This window comes from Taudactylus pleione, unplaced genomic scaffold, assembly GCF_031769625.1.
Source record: "Taudactylus pleione unplaced genomic scaffold, aTauple2 ptg000070l, whole genome shotgun sequence".
NCBI lineage: Eukaryota > Metazoa > Chordata > Amphibia > Anura > Myobatrachidae > Taudactylus > Taudactylus pleione.
This window is the reverse complement of record NW_028284472.1, coordinates 3,129,672-3,156,307: the sequence shown is the minus strand read 5'-3', so window position 1 is coordinate 3,156,307 and position 26,636 is coordinate 3,129,672. Positions and strand designations below refer to the sequence as shown.

The 26,636-nt window shown below is 44.7% G+C and overlaps 1 protein-coding gene across 1 annotated transcript in view; it reads right to left on the bottom strand.

Annotated features, from left to right (window-relative positions):
• Positions 1–25,431, bottom strand: part of TRAM2 (translocation associated membrane protein 2) — a 54,128-nt gene extending 28,697 nt beyond the window's left edge. Inside the window, exons 1-2 of the mRNA XM_088467220.1 lie at positions 25,233–25,431; positions 1,446–1,509 (exon numbers count right to left, since the gene is read on the bottom strand). Coding sequence (XP_088323346.1) covers positions 1,446–1,509; positions 25,233–25,349 — 181 coding nt within the window. The 5' untranslated portion in view covers positions 25,350–25,431. The remainder of the gene's footprint in view (positions 1–1,445; positions 1,510–25,232) is intronic.
• Positions 25,432–26,636: the final 1,205 nt, after the last annotated feature.

The window sequence follows — 26,636 nt, the reverse complement described above, 5'->3', positions numbered from 1 at the left end:
TTCCACTGTATAACCAAGTTTCCTTGCCGTCTCCATTCCCCTCCTCTCTTAATGACATTGTCTTAGCGAGGACAGGGCTGCACATGACAAGAGACAATCACACAGCCTAACAGGACACTGCCTCCCACATACACGTCTCTCCTGCTGCTGTGACAAATCCAGTGATCTGATCTTCACTCTCCTCTAAACTGGGCACATCCCAGACAAAGGAGATGAAGACTAACTCAGGTCTGAGCACCTTTCTCTATTCTAAGGAATATTCAAATATTTACTTTCGTAATGACACAGGCCGCAAGCTGACGAGTTAAGCTAGGCGAGCTACTGATCCGTTATTTCAGGGATATATTTATAGCCTAGTAAATAAATCGGGCATATTTCATCACCAACTGGGTGTACACATTAAGCCGGGTCTGGACATAGTATAAGGCTACTGGCACATTTGAAGAATGTAAATAAAAATCCACAGGACTATAAATTAAGAGAGATCCCAAACCAATTATAAAAAGATTCAAATTAATAATTCATGTTAAAACAAAAAATATATACTACATACGTGGTTTACATTACAGGCTACATAAAATCAATTTATTAGTGAGAATTCCAACACACAAAATATCACTTCATCGATAAACTCACATTTCTAAAACCTCTGTCGGTGAGATTTAAAGTTAAACTCTGTATACAAAGTATCTCTGAATTAAAACTGAAGCTACAAAAGGACTATAGCAAGATATAAGATACCGTTATCAGTCTCACAATAGTCACCGTGGGAACGCAATCACATAATCCGGTTCCCACAGTAACTATTGTGAGGCTTCTCCCTGTATGTAATATCCCACTACAGTCACTGGCTGATACTTTCATGGATCTCTGAGACTTTCTGCACAGAGTTTACATTTCTAGCACTAGGTTTTATGTGGAGGCCTAGAGCTGTAGTTCCATCCGGACCACTGTTAATCTTGCCCTGTTTGCAACTAGATATCACAACAAAAGGAGCAAGACAGCAGCTTGATAATATATAGATATAAATATTCTGCAAGTCTCGTCCCACAACAAAGAAGTGGAGGGGTCTAGGGGGGGGGTCTTACGTAGCCGCTTGCTGCACAAAAAGCTATATTAATGTATTAAGATTTGAAGATGGATGTTTAGACGCCACCACTGTTCCTATGACGACAGTTAGCCGCTTGCGAAACTGCCAGACCAGGCAAAAGAAACAAAATTGGCGTCAACAATAAACACATGCACTCATCCCCCCCTCCCCCAATAACCTGCGTCTGCGAATACCAGTACCATGGTTTAAAGTCACTGGGAGGGCACCCAATGTCCACCTCCACCTCCCTACTTGAAAAACTAGAATACCAGGAACGGACAATTAGGCACCCCCATATTGGTTGCCCCGCTTCCACCTTACTGCAAAACATACTGTAGACGGAGGCTCCACTTACCGAGTGACTGTAGACTGCTGTTGTACTGAGGTAAGATGAAGATAAAGGCAGTTTTAGCGGTGACCTGTAAAAAAAACAAAAAACAGATATACAGTTAGTGGAAAATGAGTTCTGTATAAAATTTAACGTACCAAACACTTCCAAGAAAAACTACCACAGAGTAAATGCAAAAAAAAAAAAAAAGCTCACATGACAAAACATGGTTCATAAAAAGGAGACAGAGGACAGACCCTCCCCCCATTGTGACTACTTACAGATGCGCCCAGTTACATTAAGGCTGATCACGCCAAAAACGTGCACAGGCATCGCACAATGCGATTCCCCGTGCCTGCATATGCTACGGCGCGCACTGTGATCGTGCCATGCATTCCTATGGAGGCGCAGTCGAGTACGCAGTGCGCGTATCCTATCGTGCTTTGCGTGGCAATGATATAGCTGTGCATATCTGTAAGTGCACAAATTAAGACTTTAAGTACATTGCCATTATAGACATGCCCTACTTCCCATATAATCATAATTACGTACAAGTATCCAGAGTCTAGTCTTCCCAGGCCAGGAAGACTGGACTCTAGAAATAGGAAGTGAACTGATCAGTTGGTAAGACAATGGAGATGTACGGATTACTGCCGCATATGAAATAGTCTTGGGCAACAAACACCAACATCTCACATTGGGCAGTTATAATATTATTGTGCTAAATAATATACCAGCAATAAAGAACTGCGCTAGACTTTTCCCCCCTATCACCATAAGGAAAACAGAAGCGTTTCATGCACTGCGTCTGTCTTGCATTACTGTGGAATAGGAGAGGTCTGGACCTGTGTACAGAATCCTTGAGTCTCCTGGTGTATGTAGGAAGCCCATTGCGAGAATGGATTCAACACACACAGGGGCTCACTCCAGCCATAGCACTGCAACTGACCAAGACCAAGGGCAACTGACCAAGACCAAGGGCAACTGACCAAGGGCAATATTCAAAGTTTAAATTAACCTGAAAAGTAAAAGGTGTATAGATTGTCTGCACTTGTACAGTAGACTTCTAGATTTGCATCAAAGCAAGCACTGGATATGAAAAAATAAGCTAAAAACATAAAAACAACACAATCCCGAAATAAACATCCAAACCCCCCCCCCCCCCCCCACAAAACAACCATATTGTTTTTCATATTGTACTCTAAGAGTGTTTGTAGTCCAATTAAGCGAGTGAACAGTTAATTAATCTTTATTTATACAACTTAAATTAAAATTTGGGAAACGTATCCAACTTATTAATTTCCACAACAGCCAAAAGCAAGGGCGTGTAATTCAATATTTACACAAGTAATTAAAACTTTGCGTTAGATGTGCTCATTATGCAACGTTCACTGCTGGAGCCTTAAGAGTAATTAATTGTGCTCAGACTCAATAAGCACTGTATAATATTATATATATATATATATATATATATACATACACACACATATACATACATACATACATACACACACACGACAGGCTTAATCCACGGCACTCAACCATCTGGGGTGCCCTTGGTATGTGACCACACCACCTACATAAAAAATATCATACAAACTCGTCACTCACATGCTTTTCAAACTGCAACTCCGTTGAACATAGGGAATGTTGGTTCCAAAATATTGCAATAATTTGTTAAACTGACCACAACTTCATGGTCATTCCCATCTGGCCAGTGCCGCCGTGGATTAAGCCTGTCGTTTATTTAAATTTTGTGGGCACCGTGATTTTCAAATGCAATACAAACTTTTTTTAATTTTCCAGGTGTTTATTAACGGATATCCCTGGGTGCGGTCCTGTCTCTTTAAGGCAGGACCCAGTTTCATGTATAAAATGTATGCAAGCTTGAGCCAAAGGTGGCAGACCAAGATCAGTTATCTGAGAATCAGTGTAGGGACTGGCCAGATGGGAATGACCGTGAAGCGGTGGTCAGCTTAACAAATTATTGCAATATTTTGGAACCAACAATCCCTATGTTCAACAGAGTGCTGAGTTTGTATGAAAATATTATATATATATATAAATATAATGTATTTATTTATTTTACCAAGTCCAAGATCACTGGGTGTGAGAGTGCGCAGATAATATAAAGTGCCCACAATGCAGCGCCCTGCCTCCCAGCCAATGCCTAAGCATACAAGGCGACTGCTTGTCCTTAGAGATTTACTGCAGGGAGACAACCGATTAAAATCGGGGACACAGGACAGCAGCTAGACGGGTTGGGGGTGACTCAATAAGGTGCTGGTAGGTTGGCACGGGTATCTGGAGCCATGCTGACTGCAGTGCAGCTGCTGGAGGGTGCGTGTTGAGTATCCACAGAGCGAACACAACGATCAAGGTGGTCCCACAGATGCTCAATTGGGTTCAAGTCCGGGGAATTAGGGGGCCAAGGAGGAACTTTGAAGTCTTGGTTGTGCTCGTCCAACCACTGTCTGACATTTCTAGCCATGTGACATGTCACATTGTCTTGCTGGAAGATCCCATCCGCCTCAAGGAAGACAATCAGCATGTATGGGTGTACGTGGTCTGCAAGGGTGGATTCATAACCAAATCGGTTGCGGTCACTTCCACATGGATGAGTGGGCCCAGAGAAGGCCATGAAAACATTCCCCAGACCATAACGCTGCCACCACCAAGCTGGTGTTCTTCCAGCAATGGTTCCAGGGTGTTTGTTCTCCGATGTTTCTCGCCTGACACGGCAACGTCCATCCGTTCGATGAAGCAGAAGACGTGACTACTTGGAGAAGGCAACACTTCGCCAATCAGCGGAGGTCCAATTCCGATACCGGCGTGAAAATTGAAGCCTTCCATGTCGGTTATTCGCAAAGGTGCCATTTGTCCATTCACAATACACCTTCACCACAGCAGCACGCCAACAGTTCACAAACTGCGCCGTTTCAGAAATACTGACACTCTCGGCCCGAAGGCCAATTATCATCCATTTTTGCAACTCTGATAAAATCGCCCCTTTTACCCATGACAGCAACAAGTGATGTGTGCAGATGTCCTATCGCACACCTTACATACCCACCAAGCCAGCGCGCGGCACGTGACGTACTTCATGGGCTATGCGCTGCCAAATGTAGGACGTGGTCATAATAATGTGACATACATACATACACACACACACACACACACACACACACACATAGAGATTTTGATCACTATGCAACGCTGCTAATTTCTGTCCAGACATCCGCCCCATTTTCGCACCATGTGGGACGTTACTGTTACTTGTATATTGTCCACAGCCATACTGTCCCCCTCCACCCTCTGCTAGATCAATATCCAAAATAGTCAGATGGGAGTTCGCCTGGGGTCATTAGCACACCTGGCATGAAGGGCACAGGGGATAGACTTGTAGTTAAATGGCGCAATTCCTGAACATGATGATCTGTTCATATATGCCACCAAATGCAGTAGCTAGACACACGCCATCTTTACACTAAAGGACTATTCAGTAAGCAAGGCTGTGACTGTCACTGTCAGAACTCGAGGAAAGGAGTTTATTTGTGGCAAGTACACTTATCTAGGGGTAATGACTCCCTCCCACCCCCCAACTAAAAAAAAAAAAAAAAACTAACACTATAATAAATTCATATTTCCTCATTTTTTAATTTTGACCTTATTTGTGCCTTGGTACAATGTCGCCAGCTTAGTCCGATTTTGCACTTGAGACTTAGCGCTCAAAGGCCCGTATTCAATTTGAGCTGAGCCACAATACTTTTTCGCGGACTGGAATTTTCGCCTTTTTTGCAGGCGGAAAAATATCACGCGGACACGCGCGCATCTCCATATTCAATTTGAAAGTACGTGAAAACAGGACCCGGTGAAACTTGAACAGGCGAAAAGTAGTCAGAAATGGGGAAATCAGCCTGACACCCCCCCAAAAGATGCTTTGACATGGGGGTTCACTATGGTACCCCCCGATTTGGCTTGCTGAAGGTATTTGGTGTTTTTAAACGGGCTCAATAGCTGCTAAATAGCGTTTTTCTATACGTGGTGCAGAATAGTATTCAGGAGTATTTTTTCCAGAAAATAACTTATCCCAGCAAATTTAGGGTCCTTGAAAATGGGGGTCAGCATATTTAAAAGTTGCTAAAGTGAAGTTGGGAAAAAAAAAAAAAAAAAAGAGAAAAATCCACCTGCCACAAACACCTGCAATCAAAAAAACACCTGGGGCATACTTGGGCCCCCCCCCCCCCCCCCAGAGTCAAGTTCGCTAGTTTTTAACTTTGCACCCCAACTTTTTTTTCGCCCCCTTTTTCAAAGTCATTTTTTGGGATGCCCCTAAGTGTTTTTTGTTTTTTTTTGGACACAGTTTACCTTTGGGGGACTGTCTGAAGGCTGCACGGCGGTTCCCGCAACGTTGCATCCGATAACATGAATTCTGCACTAGTTTCCGCCTGCTATTCATAGGCGAAACTTTTTCGCCTAGTACATTGCATTGACTTTCTGCCTAGGCGAAGTGTCTTTCAAATTGAATACGGGGTAAAAGCAAAACAGGTGAAAATGACGTCATCGGCGAAAAAGTATCGCAGATCCTGACTTTTCGCCTCAAACTGAATACGGGCCAAAGTTTCCTAAAAGTAAGCCACTGTTCAGGGGTGCAAATAGCAATTTATGGGCAACATAGCAACTTTTGTAAGGGCCCCCCTGTAGCGCCCAATGCCAATAAAACGCACATAGAAACATGGGACTGACCAGTAAGACAGCCCCCGCTGGTAGTTACGGCCTCGCTGACATTTTTGTATAACTGAAAAAAAAAAAATAAATCTGAAATGTAAATTACTTAAAAATAGAAAATGCAGTTTGATGGTATTTATAGGGAGCATCTGTGAGATTAATTTCACGAAGAACAATCATTTCACTAGGACCAGTGACATCACCGCGGCAGAAAGGTTTCATCCATAGTCAATTTGCTGCTTTCTCCTAAATATCGATCACAAAGACAGCCGAGAACACTGAAGGAAGTACACGACGAGTCTTTATTCTTAAGCGTAGGCGTTTTCTGTTCCACAATCAATTAAGATCTTTAGTCAACGACTAAGAAAAAAAAACAAAAGAAAAACAATCCACCCCACATACAACGTACTATGAGGTGTATCCTAACAACACAGGACCCGATTCAGCAGCGGATTGCGCAAGCAATCGCAGTGGCTGCGACAGGGACCGTCAGGCAGGCCGCGACAGGGACCGTCAGGCAGGCCACGACAGGGACAGTCAGGCAGGCATTAATGTAGGCATTATGGGGTTAATCATAAATATATGTAGGTAGTAAAGATCTTCTATCAATGTTTATCGCAGTGATAGAAACTCTTATATGGCCACAATTTACTATAATAGGGTAATAGGACTCTTGCCAAGGCAGCCGAGTGATTGGCAGGTGCAGTAAGTGCGTCTGGGCTAGCCACTTTGCCAGACCAGTGTGAAGACATATACACTTGCATGCAAGTATGTGTGTAAAAAAAATATTATTAATAAGATCCCCCTGATGAAGTCTGTCATGAGATGAAACGCGTTGGGACCACCTATATGAACAGATAAACCTGTTTTTATTTTCATTCCTGTACGTGTGCTACTTACCGTATATGCCTGTTGTCTGAATTCTTTTATTAAATATATCATTTTAAAATTATTGTGGAGGTTTTATATGTCTGAGACCTAAGTGTTCCTAAATTTGCAATAAATATATATATATATATATATATATATATATATATATTTATTTATTATTCTCTCCACTGGACATTCTTTATATACGGTATACACTAAGTGAGGTTTTATGCTCTTCGTTTTCATATACATTCAAATGATGGTCAGTTGACAGAAGATCATTCCCTGATAAGATAAGTCTCTGGATCCTCTTGTCTCTTTATGCACTTTTTAAATCGATTTTTACACTAGTAATCGCTCTTTTATCTTTATTTATTTAATTTTGCTTAACTGTGTTTCACATTTTACTGCAAAGAGCAGCCAGCCATTAAACTGGGAAGTGTTTGTATATATTTATTTTGTTCGTTGCACTGAATCCCGTAAAAAGAATTTTTAAAAATTTATATAAACCTGAGCGCCTTATTCTTTCGTACAATATAAATATATATATTACATACACACACCCCCAGAGAGATAGGTATATATATTAGATAGATATATTATTATTTACCTCACTACATTTGTGTTTGTTAAATCCTAAAAGGTGGGGCATGGCCTCACTACAGCTATATCCATCTACAGATATACTGTAGCTAGAGATGTCCACACTCACGTCTATTAAACCAACCCATGAGAAACCCATCAAGGCCTTATTAACAAATAGGGGTGCACTCACCAGTCTTCTCAAAGGTTTTCTTTATTCCATAAAAAAAAAATATTACAGCATACAGTGATGAGAGCTTAAACATGCTAATGGTGTGGATTTATAGATATAGCTCTATGATAGCCTAGGGTCAAATTCTTTTTGGTGAGGATATATATCTTTTAGCTATATCTATAAATCCACACCATTAGCATGTTTAAGCCCTCATCACTTGATTTGAGTATGTATATTCCTGCGACACACTGACAGTGTTATACCAACTTACCAGAAGGCCAGCCAGGCAGCCCTGGGCCAGGAGGGATGTGGATACCTTATCCCGATGACGGCAACTGGAGGCCCAGGCGGGTGGTTCTGCCGCTCCAGTCCACAGGACAGTACTGGCAGCAGAGAGATGGCCGCTGGCGCCAATATAACTCTAGCAAACGCGGGCCACGTCTCCCGTCCCACTCTCCACCACCGTGCTCCCGCCCCAGCCCTGCTAGCGCGATGTGCCTGCGACCTTGTGACGTCGCCCCATACAAGCAAATCAGACGGCCGCCCATTACAACGGCGGTGCAGCTGTGTCACAGTGACAGTCTGCCCGCGGTCTGCCAATGCTCCTGGCTGTATTGTTTAATATATCAGCATGGTCGCGGCCTCCTTAATTATGTGGCGCCCTACTTGGCTGCCTACCATGCGTAATTATAGAACCGGCCCTGGACAGCATGGCCCCCGCTGACTATATCGGCCATCGGACCTGGATGCAGTTCCGACGGGCGATGTCGCTGACGACACGCGGGAGCGCGCATTGTCAGCAATATAGCGGGTACACAGTGAACGAGGTGCCTGATAGGTCGTCCAATCTGCCGGATGGAGCAATATAGCAGGTACACAGTGAACGAGGTGCCTGATAGGTCGTCCAATCTGCCCCTGGAGCCCCCCATACCCCCAAGAAAAAAATTCTTAAAGGCCCACAGCGCCCCAGGTGGGCAATCTCTGGCCTCATGTTTTATAAACCTTCATGCAGTGACTGCAGCTTATTCAGGAAAAGGCCACTAAACAAGCCGGCCTGGGAATTCAGCAGGTCCCCTCCCCCCCTATAGTATCTAGTGTGGATAACAGCTCTGCTCCCACCAACGAAGGACTGAGGGGAATCCCAGGCCCTGTGCCAGGTTCCTGCCAGTGTTGACGCCCGGCCATGCAGTAATGGTGAATACAGTATGAGAGATTTAGTCACTTACAAAAAGTTTCCAAAAACCCAGGCTTGTTGCGTCACATAGCTCATACCTGGACGGTCTTATCCCTTTGGCGCTTTCCCACTATTGTTCCTTGCTATTGGTTTTACATTTCAGGCACAAAATGACAGTGGAAACAGCCAGTGTCTGAGGAATTCCTCTGCACATCAGCTTATCTCCTGGTTACAATATCACATATCAAAGATCCCGTCCCCATCCAGGAAGCAGATAATCGGTCGGAGCAGCCAAAACTACTGTAATACGATAGAAACTGGCGACATTATCCAAGGGAACAGACCGAAGCAACGGACGCATCTACTGCTATGAATTACCGCTAGAGTCTAAACATTCGAACTACAACTCTCATAGGTCCCCTCCACAGCCAGCGAAAGCTAAAAGCAGAACCTGACTAAAAGGCCATGGGACCCTAGGACGAGGTACTAGTCTGGTCCCCTTGACCCCTCTGTCTGTCAAAAATACACATAAAAATAGACTATTATTTATCTATTACCACTAGGCTGGAACCTGGACCCTTGAGCGTATCCACCTTTTGTAGGCTGAATCAGTGCCTCATGCCTCAGTTATGTCACTGCTTCCTAGGAAAGTGTGGTCCATTATAGACCTTTTATGCTGGGTACACACCTAAAGAATATCGGCCTGATGTGTTGCTTCCGGCCAAATGGAAATGACAAATCTGTCATATCGTTAAGTGTGTATGCATAATTTGCGCGCTCCCGCGGTCACATGCTGCATGGTCAAGCAGAAGATATCGTATACAATGCCATGCTGGCGAATGTAGCATGGCATCCCACGTCGTGCAATCGCCCCCTGCAACGTGCAAATGTGTATGTACTATAGCGTCTCATCGCCAGTTAGACTGGCCGGCAACACATCGTTCTAATGTGTAGACCCGGCTTTAGATGGTTACCGATCATAAACACAACTCTCTATGGCAGATATAGGTGACCTAAGGATTGCAAGCCATTGTTGAACTACAAATCACATCGTGCACTGCTAATCTCTGGTGATTCAAGGTCTACAAGTGAATACACATGGGTGGAAAATGTTAAGAATATTGGGTACAGGATATAATAAGAGAGATCAAGTCGTTATATTAAATTATGTTTTCTGTAACGTGCTGTGCCAGAAATTCTGCAAGAAAAAGTACAAACATTTCGACCTTGAAATAAAAATTTCCCCAACTTTTCACCTACTTAGGGTAGGGAGAGCAAACTAAAAACTGCGCTAAACCCCCCATTGATAGCTTTGATCAATTACAGCGGATTTCTATTTGAGTAGCGAAAACAAGTTTTTGACACCAGTATGCTTATTGCGGCAAAGTAACAGATATTTGAATTTGGCCACAAAAGGCAAGTTAATAGGGGGGACGATTTTCTGTTTTTTTTTTTTGCTATGCTCACCGGACTTCCGGTCAGTAATCCTACTGAAATACACGAATAACAGCGTTACATGAAGCTTTTCCTGGACTAACATGTATACTAGTTTGGGGCCATGGTCAACCAGTAGAAGAGCGCAACACACAGCGTTACAGACTGGGCACAACCTTAGCGCTGGGCAGCCAATTGGTTCTTAATATAGCCTATAGCTGCCTCTCATTGGTTGAATTCACTGAGGAACAGGAAATGGTTACTATGGTAGATCTAAGGTTGCTTCCCGTTAGCAACTACGGGTTCTGTGTACTAAGCCTTCGAGAGAGATAAAGTGGATGAAGGTAAAGAGCCAACCAATCAGCTCCTGTCACGTTACAGTCTGCCTCATTTATCAACGAGTTTTATCATTCACAACGAGTGATAAATCTAATTGCATATGATAAATGGTGCTCCAGCCAATCAGCTCCCAACTTTCATTTTTCACACAGATGACAGTTGGGAGCTGATTGGCTGGAGCACCGTTATCATACGCAACTAGTTTTACCCCTAGTCGTGAATGATAAAACTTGTTGATAAAAGGTGTTTGAAAAATGACAGTTAGGAGCTGATTGGTTGGTACTTTATCTCCATAGGGGAAGTATGTGACATGCATATCGTTGAGAGGCCAGTACTGTCTGAGCACTGCTCTGTAGAGGAAACAGCGTACACATAGTGGAGTTTACAACCAGCCTGGAAATGCTTACTGACAACGCCTAGTGGAGACCCCATGCGGCTCTAGTCAAGATACTGGTTTGAACCTCCATCTTATTCTTCCAAAAAAAAAAAAAAAATGGGTGTAACTAAACTGGGCTCTATATGCAATACATGATGTACTTCTGCTTGCAGCATAAATGAGCACCTGTATTATGGCCTCTGCCGCTATGCTCCACGTCCTCACGTTATGAACCCCATTGCATGCTCTGAGCTGGCCTCAAATGACTTCTCACTCCACCCAACAGCTGTACCCTGTTTACCTTCCAACTGACTGCATCAGCAGACCGTGCCCTCCCATATGCCTTACGTTCCCGAATGCACTCGCAGGCCAAGCACCTTTTCCCTTCTCTAGACACAGGACAGACATGGGTACATCCCACATTTCATCCTTGCATTTCAAGACAGTGCGTGGTTCCAAAAGAGGAAAGGGGTTGATGTTATATTTGGGGGATGGGTACGGGATGCTGGCGCTCAGGATTCCGGCGGTCAAAATCCAGACGCCAGCATCCCGACAGGGTTAGGATACAGACACCTGTCTGTCGGTATCCTAACCCTCCCCCTCCCTCCCTCATGCCTAAACCTAACCCCTCCCCCTAGTGCAGTGGTCTCCAACCCATAGCTCACGAGCTACCGGTAACTCTTAATTTCGGTATCTCACCCAGCTGCAGTACTGCAGAGTCAACTAGGAGGAAGTGACCTCTGACGTGTGCTCCCCCCATGACGTCGATGCCATGGGTGGACCCACAGGTAAAGCATTTCAGGCGATTGCCGCAGCCTGTGCTTCCCAGTGGTTCCACCCACGGCGGAAAATCGCGCAGCAGCCCTGCCTATGTCTTTTGCTCCTCTGCTGCCCGTACCTGCTTGGATCCAGTAATGAACAGTGAAATGTATCTGTTCTTAAAAAGTTTATATACAAATTCCAACGATATCACTGTAATAATTAAATGCATTGTTATTTTCTATGAAACATTTTTGTTTTTTCATTTTCATGAAATGACCTTCCATTGTGCGGTTATTAGCCAGATTTGTTTTTTTTCTACAATTTTAGTAGCTCTTCAGGAGGTTTTGTTTTTCTCAAATAGCTCACACCTCAATTAAGGTTGCCGAAGACTGCCCTAGTGCCTAAACGTAACCTCCCCCTCCCCGCACTCCAAACTTTACCCTCCCCCCTTAGTGCCTAACCCTCCTCCTAGTGCCTAACCCCTTACCCTCGGGATGCCGGCTTCGGGATTCCAGCGTCGGCATTCTGACCGACGGCATCCTTTTGTCGGGATACTGAACGTATCCCATATTGGGGCATGAAACGCTCCCCAGGGGCTCTATTAACACTTCTCATCCACCCCTAACCTACTTCACTAAAATCCAAACCTGCATTCACGGACACATCTCCCAATAGTCTTTGGAGTTGGGAGGAAAGTCCTGAAAGTCAGGTCAATTGGAAGGTTCCATAGAAAATCGGGACAGAAGGGTGAACATGCTTTCTCCAACATGTTATATAATCGGACCGCCTTCTGCAAGCTGCTACCAACATTGGGGGCGATTCAATTCAACGCAAACTGAATAGCGCTGGGAGCGAGCTCCTGGAGCTATTCAATTCAGTGCACTGTGTGGTTGGAGAATTGCCGGTTATAGCACCTTAACAAGGGTGTTAAGGCGCGTTAACCGGCATTCTCTGACCAAAGTTCCTGGGGCGCGGCTGTTAGCGCCGCGCTAAGCAGAAAAACTGCTGCGCGCCCGGCACTTTGGTCGGATTTCTCCTCGCATCCCCAGGGGGGTGCGAGAAGAAATCCTTAGCGTGCCCAAACAGCGCTGTGTATTGAATAGCTGCGGGAGCTCCCTCCAGCGGGTATTCAACATCACGTTGAATTGAGTCCCCCCCAAGAAATTCTACGGCAAGCACTTGTGTGCGTCTAGCCCTTGTTCCTGCTACAACCCTTTCCCATCTGTCAGTGGCCCATTAAACAGAGGATATTCCCCATATGGGCTCAGGCCTCTACATATGGTTACGGAAACCAAGGATGATAAAATGACAACTTACCTTGTTCAGACTGCAATTTAGATTTTAAGCTATGTTACAATAAGATTCGCAAAAATAGTACAGTCGTCGTGCCCAAAGCCGGCCAGGCGGTATGGTTACACCGTGGTGAAACCCAGGCGGCGAAATGCTATAGAAGTATTTAACTGGAAAAAAAAACAAAAAACATTTAAATGTCATATTTGTGATATAATGCTGGGGCTCTGCCTTCCGCGTAACAAAGAACATGGGGTAAAACCATTGTATGGAACATTTTTCCACATTAATAGAAAGAATAAATAAAAAAATATCTATACATCCAAAAGAAAAAAAAAAAAGTTTCAAAAATGTTTATACGTGTTACACATACATAAAAGGTATTTAGATTATTATTTTTTTTTTTTCTATGAGAACAAACAGGTTCACCCAAACGTCTGGAATTCTCACACGCGTGACGATAAAAGGAACCAGCACGTGTTCAGGGTTTCATGCCTTATCTGTTACTTTAGCCAGCAGCTACTAAGAAGGAAATAATGGTTTCACTTCTACATTCATAGAAAGCCGGAGGCCGGGCGATATTTAATAAAGTTTTTTTTTCCTGTAACAGCCTCCCCCCCCCTCCACCTCTCTCCATTCAGCTTTGGAAACGTGGCACTCTGCAGCAGGGGAAGGGGGGAGAATAAAAAATAAAATATAAAAAAAGTGAAACCCGCCATTTAGGGATAATGTTGGTCAATAGTGATGCAGGTTTTCCCCAGAGCCAGGTGTACAAGGGGAGAGATTGTCTTAAACACTGCAGTCACTGAGCAGTGGGGCCCTGGACCCAGCTCTGGATAAATAACCCCTCTCAGGAAAGGCGCATTCCTGACATATTTTGGCTCAGCAGAGAAATTTGCCTTCTACTTCCTGCAGGGAGAGACGGGAACCAGGAACAGCCCCCACCCCCAGCGTACGCGTTTAATGAAATGAACGCGAGAAACCCTTTCGTCTGTGCCACTTACTGGATGGTGTTTTAAGCTATTGGCGAGACAAAAATCAAATAATAATAAATAATACACAAAATGTTCTGTATCAGTAAAGCTGCAAACACACACACAGATTTAGTAAAGGATTTTCGTTCGTTTTACCAAGGGAAAAATGAACGAAAATCGTTTACTAAAATTGTTCATTTGCTAACTGTAATGAACGATTTTTTTGAACTACAAACGATTTTTGCATAATCCCTTACTGAAAATCGTTCAGTTGGTCAGTCTGACTGAACTACAAGACGTGAATGCGCATGAACGATAATCGTTCGTTTTAACTCAGAAAGTGAAGATTTTTTTCAACGTTTGAACAATATCGTTATCGATAATCGTTCAAAAAATCATGTGTGTATGCACCTTAATAAATAGGACTGGAAGCCACACACATTTGATTTTTCTTCTACATATAGCTCCTCAATATTAGACAGAACTTTATAGATCATATCCAATCCTACAGCGTTCTGTGGAGTATTAATCCCCTACCCCCAAACTCTAAACCTCCTGCAGCCCAATGCCATGGCCGTCATTCTGATTATGTCGACATTTTGACTACATCCCGTTTGAAAGGTGGAAGGAAGTACACATAAGCACGTGGAGTACATATTAATGCCGCAGAGAAAGGGCCACTGGCGTCAATCAGCTCCACGGCCCCAATAATATAAGGTGTACTGGCACCACGCTCAAAGGCATTCTAGCCTCAAATTATTTCAGTCTAAAGATGCTCCAAGGCCACATCCCCCACCATATACACACACAAATAAAATGCATATGGAATAGAAGAGCCAGCTTTGAAAGCCAGGAGGCTAAAGTCTGTGAAATAAACCCGTCACAATGAAGTCTCTGAGGAGAGACGCCCGATATAAGAAGCGCAGGCCTGTTATTTACTGACGTGTGGAGAAGAATTAAAAAAAAAAAAAAAAACTGAGAGCCGGGATTTTACTAATACATTTCTCCAATTATAATCAATCAGAAAGTGATAACAGTAGAAAAAACAATGAACAAAGTATTAACGATGTGTGGTAGGTACACACCTGCCGATATAATCGAACAGCTGATATATCGTGTGTGTGTGTGTCAGCCAGAGTGTACAGATGTTATTCACAGACATATCGCGTCGGCTGTGCAGCGCGGCCGATGGCAGATATATCTGAACATCGTGCTACGTGTTCGGGTGGTCAGCCGACCGCCCATACACTTGCTGCAGAGGCACCTGGGAGGGAGGCCCCGATGAGACCCCCGGACAGATGGCAGATGATGGTTATTCAGTGTGTATGAACAACGACCAACTGCAGTTAGGTGTGTACAGGTTGAGTCTCCCATATCCAAAATGCTTGGGACCAGGGGTATTTTGGATAACGGAATATTCCGTATTACATATCATAATGAAATAACTTGGGAATGGGACCCAAATATACACACAGAATGCATTTGTGTGTTATATACACCTTATACACACAGCCTGCAGGTCATTTTATACAATATTTTCAATAATTTTGTGGCTCAAACAAAGTTTGTGTACATACATGAAATTCATTTATGTTTCATAAACACCTTATACACACAGCCTGAAGGTTATTGTATACAATGTTTTTAATAATTTGTGCCTTAGATAAAGTTTTTGTACATTGAACCATTAAAAATCGAAGGTTTCATTATCTCAGTCATGCCAAAATTATTCCGTATTTCAGAATATTTGGATATGGAAGACTCCACCTGTACCACCATAAGCCATTGTTGAAGTGAATGATACGTGCGCTATCACAGTGTGAAACGGTCGTTGAATTAAAAAAAAAAAGTCAAGTTAATTTTAGTATAAGACTTGTTTATTTGCCTGGGGTCAGGGGAACCTTATTAAATTTACCGACAGTTAGTAACAGACTTGGCAAAAATTGAATGCAAGAACTGTTTACCGGGCAATTAACTTTCGCTCCTTGTACCCAGTCAGAGCTTATTTAGTGTTAGAACGCAGTTTCGGCACTTCTTTTGGCCCCAAAGTTGCTAATGATCAAAGAAATTTTTTATGTCCTCCCAGCAAGTCAAAAGTTTTTGATCTACAAAAGAAGCTCTGCTTGTATTCTCTAAATGCAGAGGGTGACGCATGGATCAGGGTTCACCATACATGAAGGGGCCTAGGCAGGACTTTGCAGTTGGAATAAAATCTGGACATGAAGTAAATCACAAAAAATGCATGATACTGCTTATTCTGCCAGGGTCCGTGCCGCCCTATATTTGGAGCCTCAACGTTGATCTCAAAACCCATCCAAAGCACACAAATGTTGTGCTACAGACAAGAAGCAAAGCCAATGCATTGACCAAAATCACTTCCTTACACAACAAACTTTTTGCCTTTGCAAATGTCACATATTACAACTTACATACTCTACAGCCCAAATTTCCAGAGCGCTTTCCTGTTATAAAACAGAGAAACATGAAATATGTAATTTCTGGAATCCTACAACTCCTCACATCAGACCACGGGCTACTCTCCCAATTTATAGTTTCCACAGAACACAGAGCACACAAACATCCTACAGAGGCAAGGTCACGTCAGTCAGCGGCAACAGGCTGGACGCGCTGCCAAGGAATTCTTTTGCAATATGCGAATTGCAAAATCTAAAAAGTATCCGGGAACTGGGGATAAAGGGATAACACAGCAAAAGGTGAACAAACAAACAAGGCTTCATGTATTGTACGATGGGCTTGTGAAGAACGGGAACCATATTAGATGGGGGAATCACCAAATGAGCGTTAAAAATGTTTTGGACAATGAAAGAAGCTGTATCCCGATATATAAAAACGGTCAGCGGCAGGAGTGGGATAATAACAGCTTCTTTTGGGCTCCTGGAGTGCACAAGTGCTCGCTCATGAGACTAAGGGGTCTATTTACTAAGCAGTGTTAGGAGACAGAGTGAAAAGTGATAAGAAAGTGATACGGTACCAGCCAATCAGCTCCCAACTGCCATCTCACAGGCTGTGTTTGAAAAATGACAGTTGGGAGCTGATTGGCTGGTACCTTATCACTTTTCACTCTGCCTCCTAACACTGCTTAGTAAATAGACCCCTAAGCCCCTAATGCTTTACGGGGGTGTAGTCTTTGTTCTGTCTCCAAATAACAGCGGCTGAATTGGGGCACTGGTAAGCTCTGATTTAGGGGCCATAAGGCAATGGGTGCACAAAGTAGAGGACATTGGAAATACGGAGGAAGAATATAACTCTCGAGATTAACTAGTACAGCGGACAAGTATAACTTGGGTACAGTGCTCTCCATTTTAACTGACGATTTTGTTACCTCGACCTACTGCGAGGGGATTGTTGGTGAAAAATAGGTGATTTATTAATTTACATTTATTTAATGAAGCCACAGTATCATGTGAAGCTCAGTGGCCTTACAGAAAGTTACTTCAGTTTACCAACTCCTTTACCAAAAATGTATTTAATAAACATTAATGTTTAAAGCTGCTCTAACCTAACCCCTCCCCCCCCAGACAGAATTACACAGGGATGGCAGTCAGCCATAGACCATCGATATCTGATGGAAACTGTCACTGCCATCGCTGGCCGGCCACCGATGCTGTACCAGGTCGGCACAGGGGCCAATGTTGTGGGTCTGCGCACGTGCAGCAACCAGCCATCGTTGGCTTAACCATCAATGGTTTTCAATCAATGATCTAAAGCCAGCAAAAGGTAGAGCCATCGTTGGCCATCACTAGAGCAATACAGAACCGGCAAATATACGACCTCTTAATATGGCGATGGAGAGGGCGTATGTAAGCAGGAGGACCAATCACAAGGTACAATCCCTGCTTTGCGATCCCTCCCCCTCACTTTCAGCTGAAACAGAGGAGCCACAGTTAAATTAGTCGCATATAAGCTAAGTGGAGGGACCACCTAGGAATGTACAGTATATATGTAGTTGGTCATTTTTTACAACTGAATAGACTTTAGTGCGACAGTTACATCATATACACTGGACCATAGTGCAGCTCTGTTTGTTTACCAGTGCTGACCTCCAGATAATCTCTGCTTCAGGAGAAAATTAAGTTACTTATGTGCTGCCGGTGTAAAAGCATTCTCCAATGAGGGGTGTACAACGCCATTACCCAGAATCCTTCATTGCAGCAGGCCCATTATAGGCCCCAGTGTTGCGTTGGTGAAACTTATTTCCCAGCAGATGGACTCTGTGCTGGCCGTGTGCCTAGGGCAGTGATTCCCAACCTCGGACCTCAAGGCACACTAACAGTCCTGGTTTTAGTGATATCCATGATTGTGCACAGATGGTTTAATCAAAATAACTGAGGCACTAATTAAGTCACCTGTGCTCAAGTATGGCTATCCCTAAAACCTGGACTGTTAGTGTGCCTTGAGGACCGTGGTTGGGAACCCCTGGTCTAGGGTAATGGAGATAATGACAGAATCGCCTACTGCTGCAGAAATCTCACAGCAATGTGTAATTGGGACAAGTTTGCTTTTTTGCATTTGTTTTTGTTTAATACATATAAATAGTTACATCATATTAATATCATCACCCTTAGCGGATGTTAAGATGTTTTACACAAGTAATCTTCATTTTAGGTGCAAAGAGTTGCTTTTACTTTGTTTATTTGATTACAAAACAAAAAACAGTCTTGTCGCAGCTTCCTACTGTTAGAGGTCTACGTCGCACTGTAAGTAATAGCTTGTTGTATCTGAAAACTTTCTAAAGCTGGGTACACTCAGCTGAACGGGTTAACTGCTCCCTCAAGTCAGCAGAGTAGTGTGTACCCAGCTTGATGCAGTGACCCTGAACACACTGTATGTTCCTCTATGTGAAGGGTAGCAAACCCAGCCACCTAGCTGGTGCACAGAAGTAGTCATTAACGGTCACATTTTAAATGTGGTGCCTTCATTTCTAACCGACACATTCTACAGATCCACAGGTGATCTGGAAAACATGAGCTGTCAGGGGTCCTTGATGACCGGTTTGGCCACCCCTGCTCTTAGTGATCGGGAGGTAGAATATTAAACAGGACATAAGATGTAACCTTCCGATTCAGAGAGTTGCAGGAGCCTATAACACCTATACAACCGTCGGGCCGATCACCCGATATCAGGTGGTCGGCCTGACGATTGTATAGGTGTCTACCCAGCTTTAATCAACAGTTTGCCAGTTCGGAGTGTTCTACATTACTATCAGCATTTCCCGTTTCAGCAAGACAGATTTCACTGTGCTTTGAAACACTAGATTTGCTGACTCCAACAGTCACCAATATGGGAAGAGTCGTTGAAGAGCGCTTTTTACTGTATCGACCCCTCTCCCTCCCGCCCATTTAAAACCACAGAAAAAGGTACTTTATCCTCATTTTTTTGCACATCCCTGTGAATATTTTATGACTGAGGCAACGCAAATCGTGTAGCTATCAAAACACGGGTCCCAATTCAATACATCCTTCGCGCTGGGTTTAAAAATGAGACGGCGTGATAGGCTAGAACAGGCCTGGCCTACCTGTGGCTCTCCAGCTGTTGTGAAACTACATGTCCCAGCATGCCCAGCAACTGTTCTACCATTCCCTAATAACAAAACTGTAGCAGAGCATGCTGGGACTTGTAGTTTTACAACATCTGGAGAGCCACAGGTTGGCCAGGCCTGGGCTAGAATAAACCTACAAACACCATGGTCCAGGAGCAACAGACAGGAGAAATGCGCCCAGTCCCCACACTTAGGGGCGCTCCTAGAAGCCCTGAACGGCACCTGGCTGGAACTGCAGGGGCAGCGGAGCCAGAGATGCGGTCATGCTGCCGAGCACCACCGTCTTGCTCGGCGACGCAGTCTGGCAGCTAAAAAGTGAGTGGAGGTGCGGCGTACTAGCGGCCAAATTCCTAATGGTACGCCGCACCCGAACATGAAAATTGCGAAAAAAAATAATAAATTCTCGAAGTGCCGGTATGCCAGACCGTTGCATACCGGCTCACTTCAAGCGCTGCCATGGTCTATAATAATCAGAGCAAAGCTTGATAGGTCAATAGAATTAAAAAGCAAATTAAGAAAAAAAAAAGACTACATTATTAGGTAACTAAAGCCGTTAGTGAAATATTGCCTTCTTCTTTAGACTAATTGTACTTTATAAAGTTGGCTGTACATAATGAAACAACTGAAAACACGACATGATGGGTGCTGTAGTGCGCCATGATCTGCAGAGGTAGGATGGCTTGCACCGATGGGTTCCTGGAATTCATCGCATGAACCCCGAAAGAATGTCTGTCTGCCCAGCGTCTAGGTGACACTAACAACCCTGATGTTTAACACAGTCTGCAAACAGCCGGCTCAGGGAACCTCACACAAAGCACAGTCTGCTAATTAATCCGCACTAATAGGCTATTGTGTGGCGCATAGTAATCACAGCAGTGAAGGATTAGCTGGTCTTAGCCTGGTGAGAGAAGGGTTAAAGCTTTCTTGAGTAGGGGAGGGGGGGGGGGGTCGCAGACAGGGCACGATATTACTTTGATCGCGGTGTAGGAGATGGCCGCCTCATTTTTATATAGGCAATTGCACTGTCTCCATCCAGATTTATCACCTACTGCAGAGGTTCTCAAACTCGGTCCTCAGTACCTCACACAGGTCACGTTTTACAGATCACCCAGCAGGGGCACAGGTGTAGTCATTACTCAAGTTCCACAGGTGCAGTTAATTTTGTGATTCTGTGAGGAAACCTGGAAAACATGAACTGTTTGGGGTCCTGAGGACAGAGTTTGAGAACCTGTGGCCTACTGCAGAGGTTCCAAAACTCTGCCATTACAGTACAGGTTTTAAGGATATCCATGCTTGAGCACAGGTGACTTAATTACCAACTTCAGTCAATTTGATTTAACTAAGTCACCTGTGCTCAAGCATGGATATCCTTAAAACCTGTACTGTAATGGCGGAGTTTGGAAACCTCTGGATTACTGTATTCAGGATTCACACAGCTGGTCTTATCCTTTACCCAATAAATGTATAAGCAGAGCAAAATATTACACTTGGGTCTGATACATTACAGAAAGGTGGTAATTGGCTATAAAATAAAATATACATTATACCCGTAATAACAACGCATGCGACCACCACAATGGAGACGCGGGCAGCACAATATTTTGCTAGTGTGCGAAAATCCCTAAAAACTCCTACGGTGTCTAAGCCACAAAGAGCACAGGCATAAAGGCGCTGCGTTGTATGTAGCGCAGGGTATCAGACATACGGGAGCGTCGCTCAAGACATCAATCGTTAACTTTGGATGGCATAGTCTGACTGAGAAACTGCACCTGACATAGGGCTGGCGCAAGTATCAATGGCGCAACCGATGGTGGCATCTAAAAGGGTCTCTCCGCAGTATGTGGGATGGGATCTTTGTGGACTCTCCCCCCGGAGCACTTATGGTGTGTCTCTATAACAAGCAGCTAAAGAGATAGACTGATAAATACACAGACATAGCCCAAAACATTAACACAAACGGAGCTTTGTGCAAATATGTCACTGTGCACGGGGCAACTACTAACTAAATGCTTCTCAATTTAAAATTATATACAAATGAGAGAGAAAGAGAGAGAAAGAGAGAGAAAGAGAGAGAAAGAGAGAGAGAAAGAGAGAGAGAAAGAGAGAGAGAGAGAGAGAGAGAGAAAGAGAGAGAGAAAGAGAGAGAGAAAGAGAGAGAGAGAGAGAGAGAGAGAGAGAGAGAGAGAGAGAGAGAGAGAGAGAGATGAGAATATATATTATATATACACACACACAGACAACTACCTCACCTACCGCTCCTCCGCAGCAGGCATGATTTGAGGATGCGATGTACGACCAGCGGGTACGCGCATCGGCAGCGTGATCGAGAGTGTCCACTCACGATTAGGACATATTTTACACTCTCTCTCTTTCCGATGCGTCAGAATTGGGCAGATCGTGTAAAATATTGCCTAGTGTGTATGCACCTTAAGAGTACGTAGTCTAGGATGCAAAGAGGAGCATGAATTTTAAATTCCTATCCTAGGAAATGTGACGCTAAAGTGTCAGCGGACATTTGGGGCGCCTAGATATTCCTACCGATAACTACTCGTAGAAGACAAAGACATACTGTACCAACTGCAAATGCGCCCTCACTCATTACCCCTAATTAAACACTTACTTTGCCTAACTGGCAATAGATTGACCAAAAAGAAGGGGGCTACAGCCATAGGTGGTTCTTCAGATCGAGGGGGCTTGTGTACGGTCTCCATACAGCCCCCCACCCTCTCCAGGCTCTGTGCTTGAAAGACCCTTGCAGTCTGCTAGGATCTACTGCACGTGCACACATCTTGGGGAAAATGGCGTCGGCACCTGGTGATTTTGCAGCAGCGGTAGAAAGTCAATGGGTGCAAGAGTGAGCGGTGTGGGCTCCTCTTGACTCAGGGGCCCGCGTGCACCGCATACCCATTATAGATACGCCCCTGGCTACAGCACACTTGCAGCTGGTCAGTGGATAGAACGCATAATGTGTACTTAGGACGGTACTGCTCCATTTTCCAAAAAGCCAGAGCTGCATACAGTGCACGTGGCAAACACTCCGGGCATGGGACCTGCACAGTCCCCAATCAAAAACGAGGACCTTGTCAATCATGATTGAGCTCCATGGAGGATTGCCTACAAAATGCAGGAAGCCATCATGATAACCACATCAAATAACGTACAATGGCCACATGGTCTTCCATAAAGTGGAGAACCCACTTTTAGTCAATGTTCCAGTCTTTAGACTCTGGACAGTAAACGTTAATTCATGACGCCATATTACCATTTGTGGGCACAACAAACTGAGGGATCCCTTTGCAAATGACTTACGCTGTATGGCGGCTCCTGCACCCCTACTGTCTAGATCACATAACATGCACAGACTTGCCAAAACATATGTACCAGCAGGTTCAACACAGTGAATTATTTCCTTAAGGGACCTACACACGGTACGATTTGCAGACGATCCAATCTCGTTTGCGATTGCCCTTGAACTCATGAACAAATGATACTGTGCCTACACATGGACCAAACGATATAGATGGGTCGTTAACGACTGCAAATCGTTAATATAGATCGTTTGGCGGCAAACAGCCGCACGATGCATCTCCTGCCTCTCCGTCGGCTGGTACAAAATGGAGTGGCCAGGAATTGGGACAACATATCATTCATCGTCCATCGCATCAACATATCGTCCATCGAAACCATGTGTGCCAAATCGAGGTTCAAGAGATCAGCGCAACAGTATAGTTATCCCCACACACTACACTTTTTAAACGATTTGTCGTTCCAATAGATCGAAAACGGACGAATTGTGTAAAAAAAAAAAAAAAAAAAAAAAGCACCGTATGTGGGGGCCTTTAGTTGCTCTGGATTTTAAAGGCTGTCTCTTATATTCCCATCTTCATCACAAAGTGAATTAATAGTCACTGAAGGGAGCCTAGTGTCACAGCCTTCGAAGCCAACTCATAAAGTTCTGCAGAAATCAAGAAACTCCAACCTACATAAATGTTTTCGTGTCCATTACCTGACAATTCAGTTCCGACCATTACTGTCCTGCATTAAATCTGGAGCCTGCCATTGACCAACTGTATGCAACACACTCTCCATTCATTAATATTATTTTAGTTTGTTAAATATTGGTTATAGTCATCACGCAACAAAATAGATCTGTGGAAAAACCATCTATCTCAGAGTTCTTCCCAGCTGGTGTGGAACTACAAGTCCCTGCAAGCAGGCCATGCTGGGAATTGTAGTCTCACATGAGACAGAGACACTCCAGTTGGCTATCTCCACCCCATGTTCTCAGATAGCCCTGTCATATAAGCCCCAGTGTCTGGCCTGGGGTTGCATAGGGACACCATTGCAGCCAGCAAAAGACACACAGACCCTCACTAGCAGACATCAGACTGCACAAAGTGTAACAGCACATACTGGCACAGGCTTTAGAAGACCATAAAGTAATTGAATGTATTTTATTGGCCGAGTTAAGGGATAGTCAGGAAATTTAGTAAATAAGTAGATTTTTTTTTCTTGGATCTCAGCAATACTATGACCCATAGTAAGCCAAACAGAAAGGGGGAGAAAGGAGAGGAGGTAAATGCGATCGTGGGGCAGTCAGTCCTAGGATCAGGTGGGAGGGGTAAATGCAATCATGGGGCAGTCAGTCATAGGGATAAATGCAATCATGGGGCAGTCAGTCATAGGGGTAAATGCAATCATGGGGCAGTCAGTGCTAGGGGCAGAGAGAAGGGGTTAATCATGGGACAGTCAGTGCTGGGGCAGAGAGAAGGGGTTAATCATGGGGCAGAGAGAAGGGGTTAATCATGGGGCAGTCAGTGCTGGGGGCAGAGAAGGGGTTAATCATGGGGCAGTCACTGCTGGGGGCAGAGAGAAGGGGTTAATCATGGGGTAGTCACTGCTGGGGGCAGAGAGAAGGGGTTAATCATGGGGCAGTCAGTGCTGGGGCAGAGAGAAGGGGTTAATCATGGGGCAGTCAGTGCTGGGGGCAGTTAGAAAGGGTTAATTATGGGGCAGTCAGTGCTGGGGGCAGCTAGAAGGGGTTAATCATGGGGCAGTCAGTGCTGGGGGCAGAGAGAAGTGGTTAATCATGGGGCAGTCAGGGCTGGGGGCAGAGAGAAGGGGTTAATCATGGGGCAGTCAGTGCTGGGGGCAGAGAGAAGGGGTTAATCATGGGGCAGTCAGTGCTGGGGGCAGTTAGAAAGGGTTAATTATGGGGCAGTCAGTGCTGGGGGCAGCTAGAAGGGGTTAATCATGGGGCAGTCAGTGCTGGGGGCAGAGAGAAGGGGTTAATCATGGGGCAGTCAGTGCTGGGGGCAGAAAGAAGGGGTTAATCACAGGGCAGTCAGTACTCGGGTCAGGGCAGGAAGCGGAACATCTGAGAGATGGACACATCAGCATTGCTCCTGTGAATATTAAACCCCCCTGTTCTCCCCATACGGGCGATCAGGCTACCCCTGCAGAATACAGGCATATTGCAAGGATCGCCCCCCGCCAGCCCCTCTCTACCCCCTGGGAATGCAGCAGGGTGGGGGGCACAGACCCTCCTACCTCAAACATGAGCCCGATGAGGATGCAGAGCACGAAGAAGAAGCCGATGTCTGCATGGTTGTGGATGACAAACTCCTGGCTGAAGATGGGATAACTTTTCCTCCTCCTGAAGGCCATCTCCGCCGCGGTGTCCCGGCTCTCTCTCCCCCCTCCCTGCTTCCACCGCTGCTGCTGCTGCTGCCCTAAACTTCTCCTTCCCCAGCCAGCGGGGGCTTCTCCTCCTCTTCCTCCCCCCTCCTCGGCAGCGCAGGAGCAGCCAGGCCCCCTCCCCTCTTAACCCATCCGGCCCCGGGCCCTGTGCAGGGTGGATCTGCTGCACGTAGCACTCTGCCCCCTGTGTCTCCTGTCACTTCCCGGGCACTGACACTTTGTTACATGTGTAGGAGCCTTTGCTGCTATTATGCCTCTTATTATTATGCTGTATGTGGGTGCAGCCAATGGCCACAGTCACTACAGGGGAGCAAAGGATGAAATAAATAACAGATATTTGTTTTAAGACCCATCCAGAACTTTTTTTGCACATGAAAACCGTTCCAGCTTTTCGCAGCCCGCGCTCCCCTCGGCATGGCTGAAGTTTCGCCCAATTCAGCGAAACAGGAGGCGACTTCCAAAATCCTGAGGTTCCTTCGCAGCTTTGCGTTGTGTTCCTCTGCGCACATTTGTGGATTTTGCGCTTCAGAAAACATCGCTTAACTTTGCTCACAGCTTGGGGCCTATTTCATAAAATCCCCCCAGAAAAAAAAATCCCACCCAAAAAAAAAATTAAGTGAAAACAGCGTATAGCTAAGTATCGCGGTTCCCATGTTTTTTTTAAATAATGGTAATTTATTAACGGTTTCTTATATAGCGCAACATATTCTGTTGCGCTTTACAATTGGAAACATTACTAGAACAAAACAGGGTAATAGACAGACATAGGTAGGTAGGAGGGCACTGCTCGCAAGCTTACAATCTATAGAATTGAAGTCTATCACAATTTATTGGTCTCCGAAAGCGAGATTTGTGGAGCTCGATTCCCCCAATAGCTAATAGCATCTGGAGATGGTGTTAGCCATTTGTGATCAATAGGCCAGGGGTTCCCAAATTCGTCCCTCAAGGCCCCCATACAGTCCAGGTTTTAAGGATATCCATGCTTGGGCATGGATGGTATAATCAAACTGACTGATGTGCTAATTAAGTCACCTGTGCTTAAGTATAGCTATCCTAAAAACCTGGACTGTTAAGGTGCCTTGACTAGGTCTAGGCCAGAGGTTCTCAAACTCGGTCTGCAGGAGCATAAGTGTATTTATTACTCACTGACACATTTTAAAAGATCCACAGATGGAGCTAATTATTTCAGCTGTGATTCTGTGAGGAGACCTGGAAAACATGCACTGTTTGGGGTCCTGAGGGCCGAGTTTTAGA